The sequence below is a fragment of the Pleurodeles waltl genome, chromosome 1_1 (genome assembly GCF_031143425.1).
Source record: "Pleurodeles waltl isolate 20211129_DDA chromosome 1_1, aPleWal1.hap1.20221129, whole genome shotgun sequence".
NCBI classification, from domain to species: Eukaryota; Metazoa; Chordata; class Amphibia; order Caudata; family Salamandridae; genus Pleurodeles; species Pleurodeles waltl.
This window is the reverse complement of record NC_090436.1, coordinates 182370476-182398277: the sequence shown is the minus strand read 5'-3', so window position 1 is coordinate 182398277 and position 27802 is coordinate 182370476. Positions and strand designations below refer to the sequence as shown.

At 44.7% G+C, this 27802-nt stretch overlaps 1 protein-coding gene across 4 annotated transcripts in view; it reads right to left on the bottom strand.

The window, feature by feature from the left end:
* The window catches only part of SEC11C (SEC11 homolog C, signal peptidase complex subunit), a 103865-nt gene extending 76269 nt beyond the window's left edge, over window positions 1-27596 (bottom strand). The window contains exons 1-2 of one of the 4 annotated variants that reach the window (XM_069220314.1): window positions 27381-27596; window positions 6568-6621 (exon numbers count right to left, since the gene is read on the bottom strand). Coding sequence is in view for 2 of the 4 variants with exons in the window: in XM_069220334.1 (XP_069076435.1) it covers window positions 6568-6609 (42 nt within the window). In the remaining 2 variants the exon portion in view is untranslated. The remainder of the gene's footprint in view (window positions 1-6567; window positions 6622-27380) is intronic. The other 3 variants (XM_069220305.1, XM_069220334.1, XM_069220324.1) reach the window with 3 other exon arrangements.
* Between the last annotated feature and the right edge of the window lie 206 nt (window positions 27597-27802).

The window sequence follows — 27802 nt, the reverse complement described above, 5'->3', positions numbered from 1 at the left end:
AATGGGGGAATACCTCTAATGAATGTGCGACTCCAAGGACTTCCCCGTAAACCACTCCGTGGGGCGCTATTTAGAAGTAGTTAATGACCCATAAAGCATGCAATTTCAGCGTATGCTGGTTCACAGGACCATAAAAATAGGTACTGTGTACCTGGTGACACCTACTAGCGCCCCATGTGTGATTGTTAATGCATGTTCACAATCAGGAGTTAAGAAAATTGGGATCTGGTGTCCTGAAGAGAGCCTGGGACTTGCTTAAGGGCAGGTTTATGAGCTGAAACCTGTTGACGACAACAGACGTAGGGATACTAACTAATCCTGTGCTTCGCTCACATTTCTATCCACCTCCTAGATCAGTGGTCTTCAAACTTTTCAATACTGCACCCCTCCCTGTGGGGGGGGGGGGGGATCATTGGCCCCTCCCTCTGAATTTTTCACAATTATTCTATTAAATCGTCAATGTTGAAATATGTCTACATTTATTTAATCACTGCAGTTAAGTTCTGTTACTGTTTCAAAAATGCAATCAAATACATGATGCCAAACATACTATTCTGGTCAGGCAGGTGTTACTAACATGTAAAGGTATCCAAAGTGTGATTTATCACAAGTGGGGGTTTTGAAGAGTATTTGGGGTCCCTTCCCTTTTGACACATACGCCCATCTTGGACAGAGATGACAAAACGTGCTACGATGGCCCACTACAGAGCAGTTTACTCCAGCTAATTTTTTTCAGCTTAAAACAAAGCCCTGTTATTACCATGATTCTTGTGGCCACAGCCTGGCACCCAGTTGAGATCATTTGGGGCCCTCCCCGCCCTCAGTATGAAGACCCCTGCCCTAGATTTACCCATGTTAAAGGACATTCTTGGGTGTAGATAGAGGGATTTTTATATAGTCTAGATCCTGTTTCATATTTACCACCTTCTCACAAGTACTCATCATCATTGTCAGGAGTCACCTCACCATTGTAAGGTTCTTTGGTGAATGAGATGTGGCCAATGATAAAGCAAGACACCCGGATGGGGAGAGGCGAGGCCACATATATCAATTGTTTTAAACTGTCTGGTACCTTGAGTGTCCTGTACATATTTTGGAGAGATTATATTGCGGACCTTACATTGGAGAGAAATTCTCACCTACTGAGCAGGTTTACTATATATTTGTCACTTTTAGCTTTTGTTTTGTTACCTTTATAACAGCTAGGCGTATAGGTAACTCAAGCCATAGGACTTCGAGTTACTACATATGTTAAATGAAATTTCTTTATAAAGAAAATTGCACTGCTTGGACAATCTATTTATGTGAGTAGTGCTCCCTATCTTGAAATTCTCCTCCCTCACCACCAAGCAAGAGTAAAGCCCTGACTGCTCTACCCCTGCACCCCCTGAAAATTAAAGACTAGTGTAGGAAGGTAGCCTCTTTCTAGCCTTGTTACCCCCACTTTTGGCCTGTTTGTGAGTATATGTCAAGGTGTTTTTACTGTCTCACTGGGATCCTGTTAGCCAGGGCCCAGTGCTGATAGTGAAAACCCTATGTTGTCAGTATGTTTGATATGTGTCACTGAGATCCTGCTAGCCAGGGCCCCAGTGCTCATATGTTTGTGGCCTGTATGTGTTCTCTGTGTGGTGCCTAACTGTATCACTGAGGCTCTGCTAACCAGAACCTCAGTGTTTATGCTCTCTCTCTGCTTTTAAAATTGTCACTGCAGGCTAGTGACTAATTTTACCAATTCTCATTGGCACTCTGGAACACCCTTATAATTCTCTTGTATATGGTACCTAGGTACCCAGGGTACTGGGGTTCCAGGAGATCCCTATGGGCTGCAGCATTTCTTTTGCCACCCATAGGGAGCTCAGACAATTCTTACACAGGACTGCCACTGCAGCCTGAGTGAAATAACGTCCACTTTATTTCACAGCCATTTTACACTGCACATAAGTAACTTATAAGTCACCTATATGTGTAACCCTCACTTGGTGAAGGTTAGGTGCCAAGTTACTTAGTGTATGGGCACCCTAGCACTAGCCAAGGTGCCCCCACATTGTTCAGGGCAAATTCGCCAGACTTTGTGAGTGCGGGGACACCATTACACGTGTGCACTACATATTGGTCAATATCTATATGTAGCGTCACCATGGTAACTCCAAACATGGCCATGTAACATGTTTAGGATCATGGAATTGTCACCCCAATACCATCCTGGTATTCGGGAGACAATTCCATGCATCCCCGGGTCTCTAGCACAGAACCCGGGTACTGCCAAACTTGCTTTCCGGGGTCTCCACTGCAGCTGCTACCAACCTCTCAGATAGGTTTCTGCCCCCCCTGGGACCTGGGTAGCCTGGTCCCAGGAAGGCAGAACAAAGAAGTTCCTCTGAGAGAGGGTGTTACACACTCTCCCTTTGGAGATAGGTGTGAAGGGCTGGGAGCAGTAGCCTCCCCCAGCCTCTAGAAATACTTTGATGGGCACAGATGGTGCCCTCTCTGCATAAGCCAGTCTACACCGGTTCAGGGATCCCCCAGCCCTACTCTGGCGCGAAACTGGACAAAGGAAAGGGGAGTGACCAGCTATTTAGGGTCTCTCCTCTGGGCTATTCCTCAGATAACGAATGCAAGAGCTCACCAGAGTTCCTCTGCACTTCCCTCTTCGACTTCTGCCAAGGATCGACTGCTGACTGCTCCAGGACGCCTGCAAAACCGCAACAAAGTAGCAAGACGACTACTAGCAACATTGTAGCACCTCATCCTGCCAGCTTTCTCGACTGTTTCCTGGTGGTGCATGCTCTGAGGGCTGTCTGCCTTCACCCTGCACTGGAAGCCATGAAGAAATCTCCTGTGGGTCGACGGAATCTTCCCCCTGCTAACGCAGGCACCAAACTTCTGCATCACCGGTCCGCTGGGTCCCCTCTCATCCTGACGAGTGTGGTCCCAGGAACACAGGAACTGGGACCAAGTGTCTCTCACGGTCCAGTGGCCCTTCTGTCCAAATTCGGTGGAGGTAAGTCCTTGCCTCCCCACGCCAGACAGCAAACCTGTGTACTGCGTGATCTGCAGCTGCTCCGGCTTCTGTGCACTTTTCCAAGGATTCCTTTGAGCACAGCCTCGCCTGGGTACCCAGCACTCTGTCCTGCATTGCCCAACTCGCAGAGTTGGACTCTGACGTCGTGGGACCCTCCTTTGTGACTCTGAGTTGACCGCTGTCCTCATATCTTTTAAGTGCCTGTTCCGGTACTTCTGCAGGTGCTGCCTGCTTCTGTGGGGGCTGTCTGAGTTGCTGAGTGCCCCCTCTGTCTCCTCCAAGGAGCGACATCCTGGTCCTTCCTGGGCCCCAGCAGCACCCAAAATCCTCAACCGCGACTCTTGCAGCTAGCAAGGCTTGTTTGCGGTATTTCTGCGTGGACACACTTCTGCATCCTCCAGCACGCCGTGGGACATCTTCTGACCAAAGGAGAAGTTATTGGCACCTTCCGTTGTTGCAGAATCTTCTGCTTCTTCCACCCCGAGGCAGCCCTTTTGAGCCCTTTTGCACCTTCATCCGGGGTTAAGAGGGCTCCTGCCCCCCCCCGGACACTTGCATGACTCTTGGACTTGGTCCCCTTTCTTTACAGGTCCTCAGGACCGGGAAGCCGTCTTCAGTGCTTTGGTAGCAGTTGTGGTTCTTGCAGAATCCCCTATCTCGATTATACTGTCTATCTGGGGCAGTAGGGTAACTTTACTCCTACTTTTCAGGGTCTTGGGGTGGGGTATTTTGGACACCCTTACTGTTTTCTCACAGTCCCAGCGACCCTAAACTACCTACCATAGGCCTGGGGTCCATTCGTGATTCGCATTCCACTTTTGGAGTATATGGTTTGTGTTGCCCCTAGACCCACGTCTACCTATTGAATCCTATTGTGATTCTACATTGTTTGCACTACTTTTCTAACTGTTACTTACCTGATTTTGGTTTGTTTACATATAATTTGTGTATATTACTTACCTCCTAAGTGAGGGTATCCCCTGAGATACTTTTGGCATATTGTCACTAAAATAAAATACCTTACTTTAAAATGCTCGAGTATTGTGTTTTCTTGTGATATAGTGCTATATGATATAAGTGGTATAGTAGGAGCTTTGCATGTCTCCTAGTTCAGCCTAAGCTGCTTGAAACACCTCTATTCTACTAATAAGGGATAACTGGACCTAGCACAAGGTGTAAGTACCACAAGGTACCCACTATAAGCTAGACCAGCCCCCTACAACTAGGAAGAAGGTAACTGGCATTTCATTCAGCTTGGATTAGTATCTGGTGTCTGCATTTTAAAGAATAGTGGCAGTACGTGTTAGATTGGGTTCATAACCACCTTTAAATTGTGCAAGACTCAGAGAACTGGCCTGAAAGGCTATTACAAAGATTGTATAGTTCCCCAAACTGAACAAACACTTTATCAATGTCTGTATTAGAAGGTGGATTGTTTAATCATCACATGTATTTTTTTGCCGGCAATACATATCTCCTGGCTCATTCTACTATTGGTATGTTCCTCAACAAGACTGCATAGCAAGCAGAAGGTGGGTGTGTATAGCCCTCTGAACCAAGGTGCAGCAGTGGCCTAAGCCGGACACCATATTAAAAATACCCTGGCACTTGGCATTTTGGGCCTGTTTGCGGTAATCAAACATGAACTACTAAAAAGTTGTTTAGGGCTACACCCAGGAACTTTCACTCCATTGGTTAGAAAGTGCCTGTGGGCTCCCCCCACCACTTTTTGGACCTGCGGACGAAGGAGGCCAGAAAAACTGGGCCTGCTCCCCAGCAGGAAGAAGTGGACTTCGATGGTCAGTTGTCTGGCCGCCTGTGTGACTAGTGGGACACAACAAGCTTTAAGAGGCCTTTTCCCTAAGGTGCCCAATTGACCAATGCCAACTGGACTTGGACTGGGCTTTGTTGTTGGGCTCTGCCTGACATCTAGAGAGTCTGTCAGTACTTTCCCCTGAGGTCTTTAATAATCGTTTCTTGTGGTTGATGGGGTACCAGAAGAAGGCCTGGTACATTTTTGACTTTCAGACTTTTCACAGGGTCAAATCCAACCATGGCTACTATTGCGGACAGCCTCAAACCACTCCTAGGTCACAGTCTATCACTCCCATTATTAACACTTTGTGCTTTTTGGTGCTATAGCTACTTTAAAAAATTCATATCTCCTGTTCTCTTTTTGGACTTTTGGTATTTTGTTTATTAAATGTTACGCTATTTTTCTGATTTGGCTTGGGATTTAATTGGTGTTTTGACTTTATTACTGTTTTGGTACAGCATAAAAACTTTACACAGAGGCCTAAGTTAAGACTGTCAGCTGTGTACTCTCACACCCTCAGTGTTGCACTCACCTTCGTGTTTCCACCACTTGTGATGCTTTCTCTCTAGTGCTTCTCAAAATCCTGCTCCCGCCACTGATCCCTCTCTCCTCCCCACTCCTCGTTGCTACTCCCTATGTTTTTTTTTTGTTTATGTCATTTTTTTTGGTGTCACCGCAACTGCCCTAAAAGCACGTTTGCGCTGCTACTTTTTTTTTTTTTGTAGTTAATTCATCTTGGATTGGTGAACCCCCAAAAAAAAAACGGCACCTTCATCATTTTGTAAGCACATACAGAATAAGGCATGCTTTCGCCTACAAAATAACGTGGCTGCATCATTACACCTTTATTTATTTTTTTCCGCCATCCTGCACAACATGGCTAAAATGCACTGGCAAAGCCAATGTTTCCCAAAGCTGCAATCTATTGGCTTTGCCAATGCTTGTTTTTATAGTACCTTTGGTCATGCCTGCTGGTTTCAGACCTCCGTCACTCTGTTCCAGCATGCGCAAGAAACTAAAAAGAATTTTCCACTGAATACCTAAAACAAGATATAAACCTTCCCTATAAATCAATGGCTGGTGTTAACTGTGATCAAATCCCTCAAACGTGTAGAACGTGAAATCCCTTTTCAATTCCTGCGTTAACAGAAGGTCCACTCAGTGTTCAAAAAATACTAAATGATATTAGAAATCTCATACCCACTAATAAGAAATAAAAGCAGTGTTCATTGTGATTTTCCACGATTTCCAAAGCTTATTTTTACACTGTCCGAGCTAACACATGTAGTTGTTCAAATTCTGCAACTTGTGCTTTTATGTATCTGCCACATCACAATCCAACACTACTACTGTATAAAACATGGACTCCTACAAATTCAGAAATATTTCTCATTTGAAACAAAATATAAAATCTGAAAAAAATACAAGGGCTATTTATTGTATCGTAAAACGTAGCCGAACTTTTTTTGTAAATATCAGGCTGATAAATGAAGGATGAACACAATTTTCTTCGGGAGCATCAACAGCGCAAGTACGCTATGGTGACTCGTGGATTTTTTTGGACCAAGATCACAGTCAACAAAACCGAATAATGCTTTGCCCCCGATGGCAACTCCCATGAACTTTTGCAACAAGTATAATTTCGTGTGGTGGTATCTGTGTACTATTACGATGCAGTACTATTATTTCTTGGCTAATTCGGCAAGGTTAAAACAAAATAGATACATACCTGTCGTTTGTTCATACTTCGCAAGTCCCCAAACAAATCCATTTTAAAGCCGCCCTGAAATTGAAGAAAGGAAAGAGGAACTAAAAATATGCATTTTAGTCACTCACAATAAATAGTGCATGTGCACTAGCGAAATATTAGCACCCTAAGCACAATTACTGAGGAGTATAAAGCTTACACATACAAGTTTACACAGATGCAACAAACATCGTGTTTGATTTATGGAGAGGGAACGGTCAACTTTAGGCTAACAGAAGGGATAGCAATGTATATTAAATATAAATATTTAAAATTTAAATTCCGAATGGCATTATTGACAATTCAAAATCCTCCAATGTCATCAAAACCTCTATAAAACAAGCATTGGCAGAGCCAATTTGTCTGGGGCAGGTTATCAAGCTTTGCCCATGCTTGATTTACTTTGTCATGTCTGTTCTAAAATACTATTGTAGTGGAAGACGTCGGCGATACCTAATATAAACAAGCACATCTGCAGCGAGCTATGGATAAAAATGTTTTGTAAAAACGAATGCCCTGCAAACAATTATAGGGTGATTTCCGAGTACAGCAAATATTGCAATATTTTAACTGTAGTGCTCAGAATAGCCCCTAGAGGACACCACTATAAAAATAACATTTGTAAGAAATGTGGTCATGTAACCATATAGTCAGCCCCTAGAGAGCATAACCACATGAAGACAGAATGGCAGAACGCAATGCAGTGTAACCATCTATTTGGCCCCTAGAGGGTGTAGTCCATTACACATTTTCAGGCCTAGTAGCTTGCAGCCTTTGAGCACAGACACCAAAACGAAACAGTGGCATACCCAAAACAAGGAAGAGAAAGAAACAACATACAGCCACGAAGCTCGAAGTGGTGAATCAAAAGAAAAAATAGTGCACCACACTAAGGTATATGAACGATCGTGCAATAATCCAGATAACAGGGTCAGTCTCCAAGGCGGTAATAAAGCAGCCTCAAGGCGGAACAAATGTAAAGCAATTATCTACAAAATCAAGGGAGTTTTGAAATTGAGGCTAAGGAACGAATGAAAGTGATGGGCGTGAGATGAGCATGGTGCAAGCCCACAGATGTAGATTACAACAAGTTGTGAAACAGCGCATGCGCGCTGCCTAGTTTCGACCTAAACATATGGGCAGTGCCAGATGGGCCTTGAACTTACATGTCAACACTAATGTCTTCAAATAAGGTCTTAATGGAAACATGTACTTATTGTCAATTCACTTAACCCCTTCCCCGCCAAGGACATAACGGTTACATCCTTGGCTGCGGTGCTGAGGCATCAAGGATGTAACCGTTACGTCCTGGGACAGGCTCTCCCCCCATGTGCCTCCCACCCTCCTCCCATGGGCAGGGATGGAAGCGGAATCGCTTCCCCTTCCACCCAACCCCTCCCACACCACCCCATCCCACCCCACCCCCAGTGCCGCCTGATGACGTCAGCACACGATTGCACTAACCTCATCAGAGGCCGCCCCATCGCGCTAGAAACTTCTCTTCTAATCATTGGCTGGAGGCGGCACAGAGACATGAAATGAAGAAAAGGCCTTTCCTTTCCTTTCATGTCTCTTTGAGCATTTCTGAAGCCAGATTGTAAAGCAACCGGGCTGCAGAAATGCCCACTAGACACCAGAGATTTTTGTGTTGATTTGTTTTTATGTTGTAATTGACATTAGGGGAGTGACCCTTGGAGCAAGAGTCGCTCCCCTGGGGGGCAATTTTTTTTTTAGGCCATTTGTGCCCCCTCTGGGGGCAGATTGGCCTATTTTAATTAGGCTTATCTCCCCCCACAGGGGGCAGAAGCCACTGGACACCAGGGATTTTTTTTCTTCAAATAAACAATGAAGGGGAGTGACCCCTTGAGCAAGGGTCGCTCCCCTGGGGGGAAATTATATATGAGGCCTTTTCTGCCCCCCAGGGGCAGATCGGCCTATTCTGATTAGAAGCCACTAGGCACCAGGGATTTTTATTTTTTACAAGTGGTGAGTGACCCCTTAGACAAGGGTCGCTCCCCTGGGGGACAAATTCTTTTTAGGCCATTTCTGCCCCCCTTTGGGGCAGATCGGCCTATTTTTATTAGGCCAATCTGCCCCCATGGGGGGCAGAAACGACCAGACACCAGGGATTTTTTTTTTTTTTTAAAGAAGGCACATCCTTTCCCCTCATACCACAATACACGTTATTCCCTGAAGGTGAGGAAGGACTTTTTTCCGTAGTACAGGACCTCCTTTATGAGGGTATTGTAAAGGAGAGTTATGGTAGTCCCTGTAATAGTCCCATACTTCCCGTCGTCAAGAAAAGTCCTACTGGACAACAAACAGAATATAGATTGGTTATTGACATGCGAGCTATTAACAAGATAGTAGTACCACAATACCCACTTGTACACCAGATGTTACTACACTGTTCATTTGATTCCACCCACTGCCAAATTTTTCCTTGTAGTAGATTTAAAGAATGTTTTCTTTAGCATATCAATTGTGCTCTGAAAAGCCAATTGGACACTTTGAAATTACCAGATGGCAATGTTCTTTTACAATACATTGATGAACTCCTCACTGCATCTGACACACTTGAAGAATGTGAACAGGCCACATCAGAATTGCTGGCACATTTAGCCACACATGAAAAAGGGTCTCCCGATCCAAGTTGCAATATTGTCAACAAGAGGTATCCTATTTAGGGGACTCCTGTCTAAGTGATGCCCATCGTGTCATTAACAGTATTTATTAAGCAGTAATAATAATTTTGGGGTCGTGAGTGATCTACTATTCCTCCCATACAGATTACAACACCAAGAGCACCTCACACAATGGACAACTAATAGCTTTCGGTTTCTGTCACAGCCCCTGTAAAAGCCTCACATAAAATATACACAGCACATTAGACACAGCAACTGCCACAAAATTGACCCTGGTCTGCAGAGTATGCAAAAGCATTGGAGAAATGGACAGTCAACACATCACAACTTCATAAGGCATATTTAAGGCACATGTATGGTACACAAATGTAGGTAACACAACATAACTGAACAGGTGAATCATCATATGTGCTACACAAACATACACATAGGCATGCGCCCTGATACACACATACGAAGTCAGAATGTATCTTTTGTTTTAAGAAAAACGTCCAAGTCCATATTTGCATTCATACACAAAAACATGCCTACAGATACCATCACCATAAGAAGATTTTTTTACTACACAAAAACACATACATAGGTATTCTTGTATGAATACACACAGATCGTTTAACACACACACCCTCAGATATATAAGAATACACACACACACATCTTTGAATGCATACACAGTAGACAAACACACATGCACATGCGCACACACCTTTAAATGCACACACGCACAAATGGGTTCTCAACACAAATATACAGATCTAGTCTCATGCACACACGCTGCTACACACAAACATGCACGTCCTCGCATGCCGGTTTACACTAGGATAAATAGTTTCAGACACACACACACACACACACACACACACACACACACACACACACACACAGAGTCTCACACATCTTCTCCTGCAGAGGTGCACATGAACGGAGGGTACCAGCAAGGTGAGTGGAGACAGAGGTTGAATGTGGGAAGAATATCAACGGAATGAGTGATGAAGGGGAAAATGTCGAACAGCGGAATAAAGGATGGAAATATGTTGGTAGTAAGGGAACTAGGAGAGGGAAGGGGAAAAGAGCGTAATTTTACTCAGTTTGAAATTGTGCTCTTCGTAATGAGAACCAGTGAGGTGAGGTAATGTTGGGACAATGAAAGGTGTTGGGAATATATGGGAAGGTGAGTGGCAAGGAATGGACATGCTTAGATAGGAACAAACAGGGGTGCACCCAACAGAAGAGGGTGGGGGAGATGGGCAACACTTGCACGAACAATGATCAGGGAGTAGTTCAGAAGTGAGTTTTGGGAAACAATGGGTAACGCTGCAGGTGTAAGGGGTAAAACCCAAATTGTGAGTTTTAGCAAATGTATGGCAAGCTACTGGTGAAGAATGGGGGTGTTCTGAAAAGGTAGGTGGTCACTAAGGTGAGGGGGTCAAAAGAGGAGCCTTAACTGAGGGGCGAATAGAGAGATTAGATGAGGGTTCCGGACAAAGATGGTGAGTCACTAACAGAAAAATTACGTGAGGAGTAGTGAGTAGGGGTATAGAAAGAACCTATGAGAGAGGGGTGAGGAAGTGGATGGTGAAAGGGTGAGAAGACAGTCTGATTAAGGTGTAATGAAAGGGTCTGTCAATTAGTGAGGAAAGGCTGTGGAGGGGCTGGTGGTGAGAGGGTGGCAAACACATGGGCAGAGAAGTAGCAAGTGAGGGTGAGGCAGGAAAGATGAGTGAAGGAAGTGGGTGAGACAACTAAAGACTGGTGAGGAGAATGACAAAGAATGAGATCTACTAATAGAGGGCGAGTGAAAGAGAGGTGAGAAAGATATTAGGAGGCAGGAGAGACCTAATAAGAACAAGCATTTGCAATGCAATGGGTCTTGCATTTGCTCGAGTTATTAACGTTGTAAATTCCTAACTGGAATTTTCTTACCACATAAATTGAAAATGAAAAGTAAAACAGTTGACATAAGCAACCCGATTCAAAGCGACATGGCCGCCACGAGTGCGAAGGAGAGACACAAAAGGAAAAAGAAGTTTGCACGCAGTCAAACTTATCGGCAAACATGCAATTATCCATGTAACAGGATTGATGGGCGAGGTTGTAACAAAACTGCCCCAAGGAAGGGCTAAGGTAAAGCATTTACCAATGATAAAGGTTTTTTGAAATTCGAGCCCACGAACGAGTGATAGTGATGGAAGTGCGGTGGGTGTCGTTGAAAGCCCACATATAGATTACAACAGGCAAGAGTGCCTGCGCTCGACCTAAAAAAGGGGGCGAGTGAGCAATGTAGATCAAGAAGGAAATGAATGAAGGCAGTAAACAGATGCTGGGGATGTGCCTTGCTTGGCGGTAGTTAAATCACATTCTTCACTCATCCCTAACAGGGACAAAGTCTTCCGTGCAAACTTTGGCAGATATGCGCAGGCTTCAGAGTGCCTGAAGCCCTAAACTGAATTACCAAAAGAGCATTGCCCATACAATCGGGAGACCCTGTTCTCCTTCATATACTTCTTACAGAAGAGCAGGAAAGTGAGAGACAACCTAATACAAAACCACACCTGCCACTTACTTACATTAAATGTTTATGCATTACTTCACTCCACATAGATAGTTATTGTGATTTCAAACTATATTGTAATATGTACCTCTTTTCCGCAAGTGACAATTTTCCGGTACTGGCAATAACCGCACATTGGGTTAATGTTATGTGAATGTTTGCAACAAGGGAGGCATAATGCTGGGGGGGGGGGGGGGGGGGAGAAGAAAGTGGCGCTAATAAGAGAGCTGCCAACTTCCAAACTGGGAAACCAGCTTCAAGTCTCAGCGTCGCCTTAACATCTTGTGATTCTAGGCAAATAACCTAATCTTCCCAAGCCTAGAAAAGAAAAACAAAATGAATGTGTAATGTAACTCGTGCTCATGTTAAGTGCATATATTGGTGATAGAAGAAAAAATGATTACAAAAAAAAAAAAAAAAGAAAAACACAGTACCGCATTGCAGCCGATGGACACTAAACTTAAATTAATCTATACTTGGTCCATGAGCCACACAGGCTAAAGGAAGTGACAGTATTGAACATGCTGCCAATTTAGGTCGCAAAGGAAAATTGATAATGATACTAACGAATGGTAAGTAGCTGGTGGGCTTGAAGCCCCTTTTTAGAGTTTTTAGGTTGAGTGTGCAGTGCTGTCTGCAAGACATGTCGTATTCCAAGTTGTATTCAATCTATGGTTCTTCGTTATGTTTGTCTTAAGTGCTTCCATTTTATTGGTGCATTTTTTTTTTTTTTTTAAATGTCCCTCCCTTTTGTGCTGAGTTCCCGCCCAGGCGATTTCACTAAGAAAACATTTTTGGTGGCCATCACATTACGTTCACGCTTCCTCCTGTCACAGCGCGTGATGCCCCCTCCTCCCAGCTGACTTCACTGATTGATCCTTTTTGTTAATCCTCTGTTGCTCCTGGCTCGCAGCTTCTCCCTTCCATCATTGCTGCCGTCCTTCCTACGCCACTGCTCGTTATGCATCATTTACTGTGTATCATTTATTGTTGTGTATCATTTATAATGCATCAGTGAAAACAACGTTCATGCATTTTAGTTGCATTTAGTAGAATCCCACATGGTCATTGTTCATTTTTTAATTGGAAGGAACAGCTTAAAGTGTCTGAAGTGAGAATATAGCAAGGTGAAAGGTTCAACCCAAATAAGCTTTAGCTTTTATCGGGTACGCACTCACGTGCATTTTCTCCTTCCGTCGGGCACCATCTACCTCTGTCGGTGTGGCCGTCTCCTGGTTTATGGGCCTTTCATCAGCTATGGGCTACTCAATATCCTGCTGGTGGCCACACACAGTTATCTCTTCTATCCTCTTCGTGCCGATGTTTACTTCCCCACCACCACCCCCCAAACCCACTACCATCCCATCTTGTCTCCTTTTATCATCTCTCGCTTTAGCTCTCGGTGTCTCCTCTCCCTATGTCCCTATTCCTTGTCTTTTCTTTCATTTGCACGTCTCTCCTTCAAGCCTGTCTCCTCCCAGACCACTAATTGTCCAAAACACAGCCACTCCCCTTTCATGTGACAGGCGGAGGCAATCTCCAGTAGCGATCACGACTCTACACTCTCCCCTTACACACTCTACCCAAGTTGACCCGTGGCACAGATGTCTTCTCTGAGACCTCATTTTACATCTGTCTCCTCCAATAACTCGGAAGCATTCTGACTAATCCCTCAAGGTGTCCACTCCGGCGTCGGGAACAGCCATTTCACAGCCCCCACCGCGTACACACATCCTTCTTCTTCATCATCACTGCACAGTACATCTGGCACGCCAATTAAGAAGCGCTTGTACAAGGAGTACAAGTGGCCAGCCTCAGTCAAATCAAATCAAATCATTAACATTTATAAAGCGCGCTACTCACCCGTGCGGGTCTCAAGGCGCTAGGGGGGAAAAGGGGGGTTATCGCTGCTCGAACAGCCAAGTCTTTAGGAGTCTCCGGAAAGCGGAGTGGTCCTGGGTGGTCCTGAGGCTGGTGGGGAGGGAGTTCCAGGTCTTGGCCGCCAGGAAGGAGAAAGATCTCCCACCCGCCGTGGAGCGGCGGGTGCGAGGGACGGCAGCAAGTGCGAGGCCAGCGGAGCGGAGGGGGCGGGTGGGGACGTAGAAGCTGAGGCGTCTGTTGAGGTATTCCGGTCCCTTGTTGTGGAGGGCTTTGTGTGCGTGGGTGAGAAGACGGAAGGTGATCCTTTTGCTGACTGGGAGCCAATGCAGGTGTCTCAGGTGTGCGGAGATGTGGCTGTTGCGGGGTACGTCGAGGATGAGGCGGGCCGAGGCGTTTTGGATGCGTTGCAGGCGGTTTTGGAGTTTGGCGGTGGTCCCGGCGTAGAGGGTGTTGCCGTAGTCCAGGCGGCTCGTGACGAGGGCGTGGGTCACGTTTTTTCTGGTGTCGGCGGGGATCCAGCGGAAGATCTTGCGGAGCATGCGGAGAGTGAGGAAGCAGGCGGAGGACACGGCGTTGACTTGCTTGGTCATGGTGAGAAGAGGGTCCAAGATGAAGCCGAGGTTGCGGGCGTGGTCTGCGGGGGTCGGTGCGGTGCCGAGGGCCGTGGGCCACCAGGAGTCGTCCCAGGCGGACGGGGTGTTGCCGAGGATGAGGACTTCCGTTTTTTCAGAGTTCAGCTTTAGGCGGCTGAGCCTCATCCAATCTGCGACGTCCTTCATACCCTCTTGTAGGTTGGTCTTGGCGCTGGCGGGGTCCTTGGTGAGGGAGAGTACAAGTTGGGTGTCGTCGGCGTAGGAGGTGATGATGATGTCGTGCTTGCGTACGATGTCGGCGAGGGGGCTCATGTAGACATTGAAGAGTGTCGGGCTGAGCGATGAGCCTTGAGGTACGCCGCAGATGATCTTGGTGGGTTCTGAGCGAAACGGAGGGAGGTAAACTCTTTGGGAGCGGTTAGCGAGGAAGGAGGCGATCCAGTCCAGGGCCTGGCCTTGGATCCCGGTGGAGCGTAGGCGGGTGATTAGGGTGCGGTGACAGACGGTGTCAAAGGCAGCCGAGAGGTCGAGGAGAATGAGGGCGACTGTTTCACCGTTGTCCATCAGGGTTCTGATGTCGTCTGTGACTGAGATGAGGGCGGTTTCCGTGCTGTGGTTGGTTCGGAATCCGGTTTGTGAAGGGTCGAGCAGGTTGTTGTCTTCCAGGAAGGTGGTCAGCTGTTTGTTGACGGTCTTTTCTATTACCTTGGCTGGGAAAGGTAGAAGAGAGATGGGGCGGAAGTTTTTCAGGTCGCTTGGGTCAGCCGTAGGTTTCTTTAGTAGGGCGTTGACTTCAGCGTGCTTCCAGCATTCGGGGAAGGTAGCAGAAGAAAAAGAAGAGTTGATGACGGTCTGGAGGTGCGGGGCGATGATGTCGTCGGCTTTATTAAAGATGAAGTGCGGGCAGGGGTCCGAAGGGGCGCCGGAGTGGATAGAGTTCATGATGGATTTGGTTTCTTCCGTGTTGATGTGGGTCCAGTTGTTGAGGGTGGTGTCCGGGGAAGCGGGTTCAGTGGTGTATGGTTGGGTCTGGTGTCCGAAGCTGTCGTGGAGGTCGCTGATCTTGCGATGGAAGAAAGTGGCGAGGGATTCGCACAAATCCTGTGAGGGCGTGACGGCGTTGGCGCTGGCGCTGGGGTTGGAGAACTCTTTGACGATGCTGAAGAGTTCTCTGCTGTTGTGGCTGTTTTTGTCTAGTCTGTCGGTGAAAAAGTTCCTTTTGGCAGTGCGGATCAGGTGGTGGTGTTCGCGTGTAGCGTTCTTGAGGGCGGTCATGTTGTCAGCGGTGTGGTCCTTGCGCCAGGCCTTCTCAAGGGCACGACACGTTTTCTTTGATTCTTTGAGGGTGTCAGAGAACCAGAGAGGTTTTTTGGTGTTGGTCTGTCGATGCGTGCGTTTGAGGGGAGCAAGGTTGTCAGCGCAGTTGGAGATCCAGTTTGTGAGGTGACAGTGACAGTCTCTTACTATTCTCCATCAACGCACACACTGAGCGTGCACCTCTCCTAGCGTGGGGCGTGTACAAAGAATACAAATGACCACCAATCACCTGGCAAGTGACTAAATGCATATTCTTCCTTCCTACTTGTACACATGAGCTGGGCGGAGCTCTTTGAGTTTATCAGGATGTGCCTTTAGCAGCCATGCACACAGTGAACACGCCCATCACTGGATCAACTGCTGGAATAATATACTAGACTATTATTTTTGAAAACCCACATAAGTACTGGGAATATAATAGGAATAATAATAAGCCATTCTTCTTGATAGCAATCCTCCATGAATAAGGTGGACATTGTTGCAGTGAAACAGCCATAAAGCAGAAGAAGCCATTATAAGGAGAGAAATAATTAACCCCAAACTACCAGGGAGCAGGTCCTAAAAAAAGCCTTTAGTGCAGCCGGCTGGTCCTGCATTTGGAAGACTAAGTGACATCTGACCCCGGGCACCCACTTCTGCACAGGATACAGGTAGGAGCACGGACCAGAGTTCATGACCCTGCAGGCAGATTCCCGACACTTCGGTCAGACATCTGTCACCATTAATAAGTAATTGTCTAATCTTTTCTGTAGACACCTCCTGTTTCCCCATCTCATAGGAAAGGCTGTGAAAACTGTTAAATCGCACAGAGCGACTCTGCTTTAAGTAGTAACTGGCATGAAAACGTGCAATATAGAAAGAATAGATTGCACTTTCCGTGAAGAGACAAGATGTGCTAAGAATCGTTGTTGACCTTATACAGCAGGCAGCTTGATCACACCAAGCAAGAAAACAATATGGAGGCGTGACACAGGCGGGGAGGGTGTAGTTTAGGAAGGTGCAGAGTGATGGGGCACAGCAGTAGGCGAGTAGATTTCAGAGGGAAGGTGGTGGCCCACTGAGACCCAAAGATGCGGCTACAGGCCACAAGCGCAGTGCAGGCCGACCATGTTTAGTCTCTCAGAAGTGGGCGCTATTTCACACCGGTCTCAAAAAAACAAGACAAGGTCTTGAAACTGACGATCTAAGCACCCTTTTCCCATTCAAACACATGCACGCAATTTACTTAAGTAGTGAAAGCTTATTGGGGTCATTATTTTTAATGATAATAGGACCAATGTATACATTTGCAATGCTACAATAACATAAATCAGGTGTGTACTTTCGTTACGTTGTTCATGGCGTGTTAGGACAACGCATTTTAATGTTATTTAGTTCCAATGAGAAATTAATTTTTCCAGGCATTTTCTATAAATTATACTATATTTACAAGCCACATAAAACGCGTTGTGTTATAACATTGCCAAAAATATGCAGAGTAATTAGGATGACTACAATTATATAATTTTCTGCAAAATGCACCAGTTCATTCATAGCTGAGTGGCTACATTACTGTTGGTTCACAGAGTTCCTAATGATGCCAAGTGAGCAGTTAAAAAGAATTCTGTTGAGTGGAGGGCCATTTTGCTAGACCGATTTAACTTAACGTGCCATATTTTACTTTTCAATGTCCATTCAGCGTTATTGTATGCACGGCATCGACCTGCGGTGATACTGTTTTCTTAGATTAGACCCTACCAAGTCCGAAAAGCGCAATTATTCTTGCTTCCTCCCGAAGGTTAGAGGCAGCCTCAATTACAAAATCATTTTCCATCACAAGAAGAGCTAGCAGCCCCTGCCCATGACTTCTGACATTCTGCTGCATAGCAGGTGTTCAGTAATGAGGAAACAGATGGTTTATCCGGTCATGTGAGCTTGTTTAGTTGTCTTTTCAACAGAGTGGCCCCCTTACAAAACTTAGTAAGAGAGGTGGCTCCTTAGAGACTCGATTTTACAATTTGATCCTGAGAAAATCCTTTACACTGATGTGACTTGTGAGACTATTTCATGCGTGTCTCTTATGAGGTCTTGTTTCACAGTTTTGTCTTCCGAGATCTCAACTTACAGACGTCTTTTCTGAAAACTGCCGCCTTCATGACCTCATTATCTAGATTTCTTTTTCTGAACGTCAAACCTCAAACCCCTCCTATCAGACCATATTACACATCTCATCTTAGAGCTTACTGCAAGGTGCGTGGACTTATTAAACCACCATCACTGTTGAGATGGAGATCTCTCTCTCACTCTCTCCCCCTCACAGGTGTTTGTTCTGCCATCAAATTTCATCAGTGTGGAGTTATCCCGACAAAGATGCTCATGGGCCTTAATGCACAGGTGTCTCTTTTGAGACTACGAACATAGATTACCACCTATTGACATTCTCATTTCAAAGATTTCACTTCTGAGACATCTCTTCTGGCACTTTCAGAACAAATGTCGCACTCGATGTCCTAAACAAATGGCAGTGTCTCCCCGTCAGGGACATGTGTAGCAAGGTTCCTTTTGCCGTGGCACCACCGTGTGCAAGAGCTGAGCTGCTCCCATCTACCTTCACACTGCGGGAACATCATGTTAATGTTTTGAGATGAAGTCTAAAATGTGGCTAGTTTAAAAAAAAATCACAGCGAATCATGGATTTTCACACAGGTTATTTTACTGCCATCACGGAAGTCGGATAAATGGCTCTGCTGACAACCTGTATGAAATGAAATGTGAATTAATATACCAAATCAAGGGATTATATAATGGTTATATCCCTGCCCCTTTTACCACCATAAAGCAACTGAATGTAAAAGCACTGGATTTGTTCTGCCTTTGCATGAGTTAATAGCCTTCTTATCTTGGGGGAGACCCGAAAATGATAATATAAATAAATATGATAAATAATGGCAATATTTAATTTTTTTGCTGCAAAAAGAGGAAGAAGGTAAATGGAAGTGCTTTAGTTATATGCAGGGCCATTGGAATTATGTGGCAGAGAGGACCACATTATGCAACAGGGTTCACCAATTAATGTGGCAAGAAAAGTCTAGTTATGCGTTTACAACACCAATAGCTCTAACTCAAGCAAATGCAAGAACTTTTGCATTGCAAATGCTTGTGCTTTTTTCTAGACACAAAAGATCATGGCCATACCGTCAGCGCATGCGCGCTGCCTGCAGGCTCGACCTAAAAACGTGGCTTTGGAAGTGAAACTAATTCAAAGTAAATTTGTACCTCTATTATTTATGAAAACCCTTGATAAACATTAGAGGAATGTGTCTTTTCTGCCACACACTGTAGTAATTTTTTTAAAAAAAAATACGGAAACAATTTGGCTATAGATTAAGAAATGCATTAACTCGAGCATTTAAATCATAAGGAAAGATTTTAATAGAAGAAACCATCAACTGTGGTTTCCACTGGGTTTCCAGAAATGCGAAGTATACAACTGACTCATGTAAAGAGCGTACTGAATTATTCGTTTGTTTTTTGCTTTGCATTATAGTACATGCAGTTCATCCTTTCTAAAAAGAATATAAATGCAAATATAAGAATGCAAGTTGAAAGTAGGACTGGTTGAGCTGGACACCTTGACATGATGCAAGTCGAGATTTCCATACTATACTTTGGCAAGAAACACATCTTCACCTTTCTTAATATGTCCCAGCCGAGACACAAAGAACAAAGTAGTCCGTGACCTAACATGGCACATAGACATCACAACCTGACATATCCATTATAACATTTCATCTATAATTAATGCGGTCATTTCTTTTTCAACGGAATTCTGGTACTGTTAGTTTTGAGTCTAAACGAAAAAGCATACGTTGAAAAAACAGAAGGAGAACCAAGTTAGTAATAAGGGCGGTTTGGGGTGTGTTATGCTTTGTAACTCGCTGCCATGCTAGTTGTTTGACAAAAAAATATATGTGCCTGAATTCAAACAAAAAATAGGCCTGGTGACCACCGAACTACACTACTCTTCTGCTGGCTAAAAAATGTCACTCAAAGCGGTACCCACATAAAAATTAATAAATAAATAAAATGTGAGTTGGAAATCTGCAGAGGGAGTGGTGGCGTCGGGATTAAGGCACTTTGGCTAACCCCCCCCTTGCACTGAAATAAAGCAAATGTTAAATTATGTTATAGTTAGGTATGATGAATTAATCCTCCCTAACCTTAAAAAACAGCAATTTACTGAAAAAAAAACAAAGTTTATAGTGACGTTATAGTTATGTTTTGGAATAAAATAAAAATTAATGTTTTAAAAACCAAAAACACAGAAATTCACCAGTTAATTTTACTGAGCTAACTGGAATTCGCACCCAGCCATGCTACGCTAATGTCCTCACATATCACATTTCTCATGACGTCATCAATTATGCCATATAACATCTGAAATATCACCAATTACATAATCGATGACATCATACAATCATTGTGACACAGTCCTATAAGGTTTATGGACTTGAAGTAATACAATACACCACACCTGCGGCCAATTGTCTAGTCACCTTAAAGGGATTACCCGCTTAAATAATTAACATGCCCCACAATTTTCAGTCGAGAGGTGAACAGGAATAAATTTGCCACTGAAAGACAATTTCTTTCAGTCCCTACGGACTACCCTCTGTAGTTTAATGAAATACACGACACATATTTCAGAGATGCGTACAACAGCATACAGCGTTATAGACATGTTTACAATACCAGTGTGAGATAAAACACCTCTAAGTGGGACACTTCTACATTATTGAAAATTCTGCAATTCACAATGTTCGGCGAAGTTATAGGAATAAATATCCATGTCTTATAAAATGTCCTTGCTACACAGTTTGTCTATAGTACTTTATTACAACTATTACACATGGGGGCAAGTCCAGACATTCACTGGTGGTTATGTTAATGTATTATCAACAGAAGGCTCAGCCTTTCTCACAGATAATTTGGAGCATGCTTTGGCTTTAAGCCTCAATCTATTTTCACATACACCTTGGCAATCCACATCAGGTGCACTAAGCCTTTACCTCATTTAACACAGAGTAACACTTGCACCCCAAAATTATGTAATTTGTAAACAGTGCACTATATAATTTCAACATGCACAATCACATTTGCCTCCGTGGCTTACACTACATCCATGTTATAAATCCACAAGTGTACATTCAGTAACTATATGCTGTACATGACTACGGTATTATCAGTGATGTTCCCAGGAAAGAGGTCTAACTGTGAAATATGCCCTGTAATTCACAGTGCACAATTAATTTGCAGGTTATTTAGCTTCCGAAGACAAATGAAAAAGTGAAACACAATTTCGTCTTTCCCTCAGTGTGATAAAAAAAACTATTTCACAATGATAATGCTGCTCTTATTCAATTAATCAGCACAACTGACAAGCTCAAAAACTAAACAGCACACTGCGCTCCAGGCTTGCACAACGATCGTTATGAGGATTGTCTATAACCAGCACTATACAACCAAAAAAACAAAGTCACTGTCAATGGACCTTTCTGAGAGCCACCAGACACACAGGTACTTCTAGGCCCAACTGTAGATTTAAAGGCCTGGAATTTTACTCCTGATGTCCCCGGGGCCCGACTTAATATAGATCCTGAGTAAATGGGCCAAGTACCTCTTCTGCACTTAACTCTCAGTGTATCCGTGGTCCGAGCAGTCCAGGGCTCCCATGGGGGGGGGGAAATGTGTGTATACAAGTAAGTGAACACTGGCTAACAAATCAAAACAGCAGAAATAAATCACTGTCCAGCCAAATACTCACTTTTATGAAAAAAAAGAGAAGTATTTCATTTTTACTGCTATCCACACAAAGGAAAATTATGACATTCACAAACAATTACACAATTCCCTTTACGGTTGGGGCTCTACTGTTTCTTTGCCAATTCCCTGTCCCACTCTCTCCTTGCATAAGTGATAGGGATTATTCCCCATTCACTACTAGTAACATCCAGGTTCTGCCCTACCAGCAGTAAAAGTTTCAGGAGCTCACTTTGACTCTCAGTTAAAGTCAACAGTTCTCTAGCGCCGCAGCGCTATTAGCAGCAAGTTTCCTTGGGGCTGACAGGCACAAAACATGTCATTCCCGCACCGACGGGCGTGCAACATTCGGAGTTCCTGTGTCTGCCCCGTCTGAGGGCACTCACAGCTGCTGCAACCAAATTCAGGTACAGCGGATGCAGTGCCTCACTCACGGTCACGCTCCTGAAGTGAACATAGGCATTTTGTAGCTCCTTCGGGTGCTGATAGTGGGTGGCTACGACAATCCTGTCCTGGGTCCATTGTCTGGGTTACAGTGCTCCTACGGCATCCTCACTTCTCCAGTGGAAGAACAAGTTGCAGTCCTTGGTGTTCCCGGTGGCCCCTCTGGCTTACGGAGCCACTGCAACTCACAGTCCATGGGCGATCAGCACAGTGATACTCTCCACATCGGCCTCATTACCACATAGGACTACGGCCCCTTTCCACACAGCAGTCTTTCTCCAGAGGCCACTGCTTGCATAAGGGATCGGAGATTCACTACAGCACAGGGCTAAGGAACACAGCAGTCTTTCTCCGGAGACCTCTCCTGGAATGCAGGGTTGCGTCCTAGTCACAAGCAGACGTCTTGAAGAACTTTACTTCCTCACACAGCTTGTCTGACTGCTTGGCAGATAACATTTTTTGTGGTCTGAACCACCCCTTCTTGGAGCCCGAATCCAGGCACCAAATCTGATTTATGGACGGAGTCTTTTTTTACGTTTTATGTTAGGGTTCTGCTTCTTTTGAAGTGTCCATGTCTCTGCTCCCTCTTGCTCTTGAAAAGTAGTCTGTCAAGTCAGGAGTGTCTCCAAAACTGATAGTCTCACATCAGAGGCCATTGGAGCGACTAGAGTTCACAGCTGGATGTCAGCCACAATGATATATGTTTCAAAAATTTAGCCCAGGGCCCCCAGACCTACAATTTATGATTCTTTGATCAGCCTCATCTCCTTCCCGAGATGTGCTCAGGCCCCTTCGTTGTTACCTCTCACTGAATCAAAGAGCACCCTTTGAAATGTATAGGAAAGTCCTGGTTCTCCCCTCCCCAGTGTGTGTCCCACACAGCTTACAGGAATGCAGCAATACACAAATATGTCCTGGAAAATCTCTCTACCTCCTCTCCATGTTTCACCATGCAGGCCTGGGTCTCCCAAAATGGAATCCATCTATAGTACCATTCCCAGGCAGACATACACCCAGTGCATGTAAACTCTTCACAACAATTTGTTGTAGGCCAAGGGTGAGTTAAACGCACAGCACACAAACTTTAAAAGTGAGTGAGTCTGTAGCTCTCACTCCAGTGACACAGGCTGACAAGCATTGGCAAAGCCGATAGGTCTCACCCATACATGAGCTACTGGCTTTCCCAATGGGTTTTAGCCATGTTGTTCACCAGCTTGGCTGCTGTTCAGCATAGCTAAAAGTTAGTGGCATAAAGGAGAGTGGTGTGGAGTGTTGCAGAGTGGAATGACAGACTGAAGTGGCAGAGAGTGTTGTGTATTGGATTGGCATAGTGTAGAGACGCATAGACTGACATACACGGGAGTGTCATAGAGTATAGTGGCAATGAGTGAAGTGGCAATGAGTGCAATGGCACTGAATTCAGTGGCGTACAATGCAGCGCAGTAGAATGCAGTGTCAGAGTGGTGCACAGCAGATTATAGTGGCGCAGAGTAGGGTGGCGCAGCGCAGGGTAGTGTTGTGTGGCGTAGAGTGGCGCAGAGCAGAGTGCAGTAGCATAGAGTGGAGTGAAGTGATGCAGAAGGCAGTGGCGCAGAGCAGAGTTGAGTGGGATAGAGTGCAGTGGCGTAGAATGGTACAGAGTAGAGAAGCACAGAATGGTGCACAGTAGAGTACCGTGCCATAGAGGGCTTTGGCGTATAGTGGAGTAGCACAGAGTTCAGTGGTGGAGAGTGGAGTGTTATAGAGTAGTGTCAGGGTGTAGGGAGGCATAGAGAGCAGTGGCGTGGAGTACAGTGGCATAGGGTGAAGTGATAGAATGCAGCTGTGGATAGTGTATTGGCATAGAATGCAGTGGTTAATCGTAGTGTGGCGTAGAGTGCAGTGGCACAAAGTGGAGTTGCACAGAGTGACGTAAAGTAGATTGCTTCAGAGTAGGGTGAAGTGGGATAGAGTGGATTGGTGCAAGGTAGAGTGGCAGTGTAATGGTGTAGAGTGGGGTAGAGTGCTGTGGCGTACAGTGGTTTGGCGTAGAGTGCAGGGGCATAGAGTTAAGAGTTACAGAGTAAAGAGCATTGGTGTAGAGTGTATTGACAGAGTGCAGTGGGGTAGAGTGTAGTGTTGCAGAGTGGCATAGAGTACAGTGGTGTAGAGTGGATTTGGGAAGAGTAGATTGGTGTGGCGAAGTGGCAAAGAGTGCAGTGGTGTAGAGCAGAGTGGTGAAGAGTGCACTGGCGTAGAGTGGTAGAGCAGAGAGACGTAGCATGAAGTGGCATAGAATGGAGTGGTGCACTGTAAAGTGGAGTGGTGCAGAGCAGAATAGATTGGCGTAGAGTAGAGCATTCAGTGTGTGCTAGCACACTGCCAAGACAGACAGCATATTTTCAACTGAAATGGCCATTACATTTTCACAGACATACAGTTTTACTAATAAAACTATAGAGTGCACAGACGAAAATGTGTTGAATTTGCATCACCTAGTTAATGATTCGTTTTGATCATATTAAAGTATTTGTTTCCAACACACTTCAGAAATAACAGAAAATATGCTTCATTTGTACATTCATAATCGTGATATATTCTGAAATACTTACAGAGTTCATTCAAACATCATGTGCTAGAAAAAATCTCTTTCCTACCCTCAATATTCAACAAGATTGTCACATTAATTCTTTCACTTTGAAGTCAGTGAAAGAAAATTTAGCAAGCGCTCTTGGAAGACAGTAGGACGGGCAAACTGAACCTGAACGGTCTAAAGCAAATAAAGCCAGCAAATGGAAAGCCAGAAAGTGTGATTTTACAAACCCCAAAGCCAATAAGCAATCAACGTGCAGAATGCATTCCTAGGTCAACTTTCTGAAAGTCCTCAAGATGTCTTTAGGACCTAAGAAGGACCTTTTCACTTCTACTTATGGTGGTATGCTGTCACCACCCTCATTTGTGCTACTTAACTTCTGGTGAAAGCAGTAGCCTTCCACCATATGGGGTAGGGTCTGGCCACCCCTTCTTGCCCAACAAGACTGCAATCTGTGAGACAGGCCTGAGCCCTGGGAGCACAAATGATCTGTGTTTGCCTACGACAGCAAAAATCAGCATTAGTGATGAAGACATCAGTACATTTGGGCACTCAGGGAAGGGGGGCATGTCTATAACCATGTAAAGGACTTTTCCGTCCCAACAATCACCAAATGAACAGACATGGAACAACTGAAGGGATCTGTCACATATTGCTGAACAATTCAGAGGACTTTAATACAGTCCACCACTACAGGTCTCAAATATCTATATAATCTGACCACTTATTTACATCTCACAAAGACACTCAGTTATGGGACAATAATAAAAACGCCTATCCACTAGATCTCGCCACTTTGCTCTTCCTCTAAACATGCCAGCTCAGGACCACAGCTATATGCAAAATCTTAAGATTGGACAACACAGTGCAGTAACTAGCTAAGTAGACTATATCATAAGAAATAACAAAGGGACCTGCAGGGTTATTTAAAGCTTGCAGCATACTGAAAACCATAAAACTACGAGTCTCTCCCGCTTCATCTCCCCTACACTGCTATGCGCTTCATCCCATAACACGATAACAGCACCTCCTTGGTCATCATGTACAACTTGTAAACACTCCCCACAGAGTAACAAAACAAAAACAACTTCATTCCAACCACATACCCTACACAGTGTAGCATGCAACCTATGTAGGCATGTGCTTCAGCGCCGCACATAGGAGTAGTAAGCACTATGTAAATGCTGCAATACAATATAAAAATTGGTACGTGCAGACATCATACACAGAAATATTGAAACATATTGCATAAAAGCATTCAAAAAGCTTGCCAGCTCTGCTTGGGAAAATCACTTTCTATCTACGAGACTTTTGGTTCATTAATCTGCGAAAGTTATGCGTTTTAGTAACAGGGTTATTATTATTTTTTTTTTAAATCAAACAGAGATATTGGTATTAATAGACATTACGAATCACATTTTTCATTTAGATCTCAAATCGTATCACAGCCAACATAATCACTGGAAAGATCTGAGTGACAGCCGAACCAATCAACCATCTCATATCTCCCAGCATAAGCATGCTTCTCGGTAACTCCTGTTGTAACATACATGAATCAATCAATGTGCCCGAAGTGCTGCTATTATTTCTCGTTGAGAACAGAGTTGTACCTCTGTGCCTCTGCCAGCCTCCCAGATTTTAGTGTGAAGGCATCGGGGGCACTCATAGACTGGCAGTCCCGGCACCATGCAGCTGTCAGCACCTCTAAAATCCCATTAATACGTGTTGAAGGATATTCATTTCTCCACTCTCTGGCAATCTTACATATAAAAAACAAGTCTATGTACATGAAGATAGCCATGAATCTATTAACGTAAGTGTCAGACATTATTATGGAGGAGGGTGTGCTTGGGATTAGGGTCCAAAATTCAGCCTGACACTCCAAGAGTGGTCAGTACAGTCTGCCAGAATTAGCAAGACTATGTAGTATGAAGGAAGTTCCCAGGGCTACCCCCACACCGCAGTTAGGGAACTGAATCTTCCCAAAGCGCCAAATTTTAGTAATAGGCTTCATGCCACATTGGACACAATATGCATAATTGGTGCCACACAAACGTCAGGTTTGCAAAAAAGCATGATGTCGGAAATAACTGCAAAAAAAGTTTAGGCGTTGAACCTCAAATGGTGGAGTTTACAGATTTTAACCCCACCTCACTTTTGATTTGGGATTTTTAGTAGGCGTTCGTTGATTAACCAGGCAATTAAGTACCAGGTAAAATACTCATGGGAAGGAGAAAGCACTGGCACATACCTGCAGTGGCCAGAAGGGTTAGTACAACATTAATACAAACATAGCTTCTTTATAATTTTATGCAATTACACTCTACAAAATCCTCTATTGGTAACATAACAGTTGACAGGTGATGTGACATTTAGAAGGGTTTGATTTTAGAAACACTAACTGAAATTAGGAAAACACGCGAGAAAAGTCCAAGCACACAAACTCTAAATAGTTAATGGGGCAGTAATTGCTATTAAGTCACTTGACGTGGTACGTTCAAGGCACTGTATGTATTGGGGGTGAAAGTGTTTGACCCTCGTCCCAAATCGACAAGTCTACTGGTGTGACACATCGAAATATCGGTGTAAGGCGTTCAAAACTTTAGAAGCTGCAGCAAATGGACAACTACTGTAAGGGGCGCATGTACACCCACGCAAACTCCGTTCTCCCTAACCCTCTGTGCATCACCACTTTGCTCCATGTTCTAGTGAAGACATCGGTTCGTTGCAAAAGAAGAAGAGAAAAATTTACGTTGGAGTATGGACGGAAGTACTGATACAAATAACTGGTCAACATACATGCAACTATCTATTTCCTGTGCGCTGAGTAAGTGCAAGACATCTGCAGCGAATAAAGAGGAAGTGAGAAGGTACTCTGTGGCCACTTAAATAACACAAAGACTGCAGCTTAAAGCCAGTTGTTTGCACTCCAGTGACGCAAGATTGCACAAAACAACTATGTGCAGACGAACGCCTGGCAAAGCAGTGCTCACCGCAGAAACAACGTGCTGAGTATCCGGTAAACTGGGCAATCACCTGTTTTGCAGCCAAATAAGTATCAGAGATGCCGTGATATCCTTGGGCACCCTCAGTTGTTTGAACGGCCACCCTAGACGGCAGGCTCCATCATCGCCCTGTGGTCACTTTAGCTGCTCACGCCGCCTGCCACCATCCCACCGCTTAGGGGAAAAGGGAAGTGACGAAACTTCGGACCGGAGGAAGACGTGTCACTACACTCAGGCCATGCAGGCGGCAGCCATCTTGGGATTGGCAAACTTTGGATAGGTGTGGATGCCCACAGAGGGACCAATAGGCATCAGACTAGTGTACCTGTAGGAAACATCTGCAGCTTAAAGCTGTAAACCTACATTTGACAACATGATTAGACAAGCTAACAATCAAAAGCACCAAACAG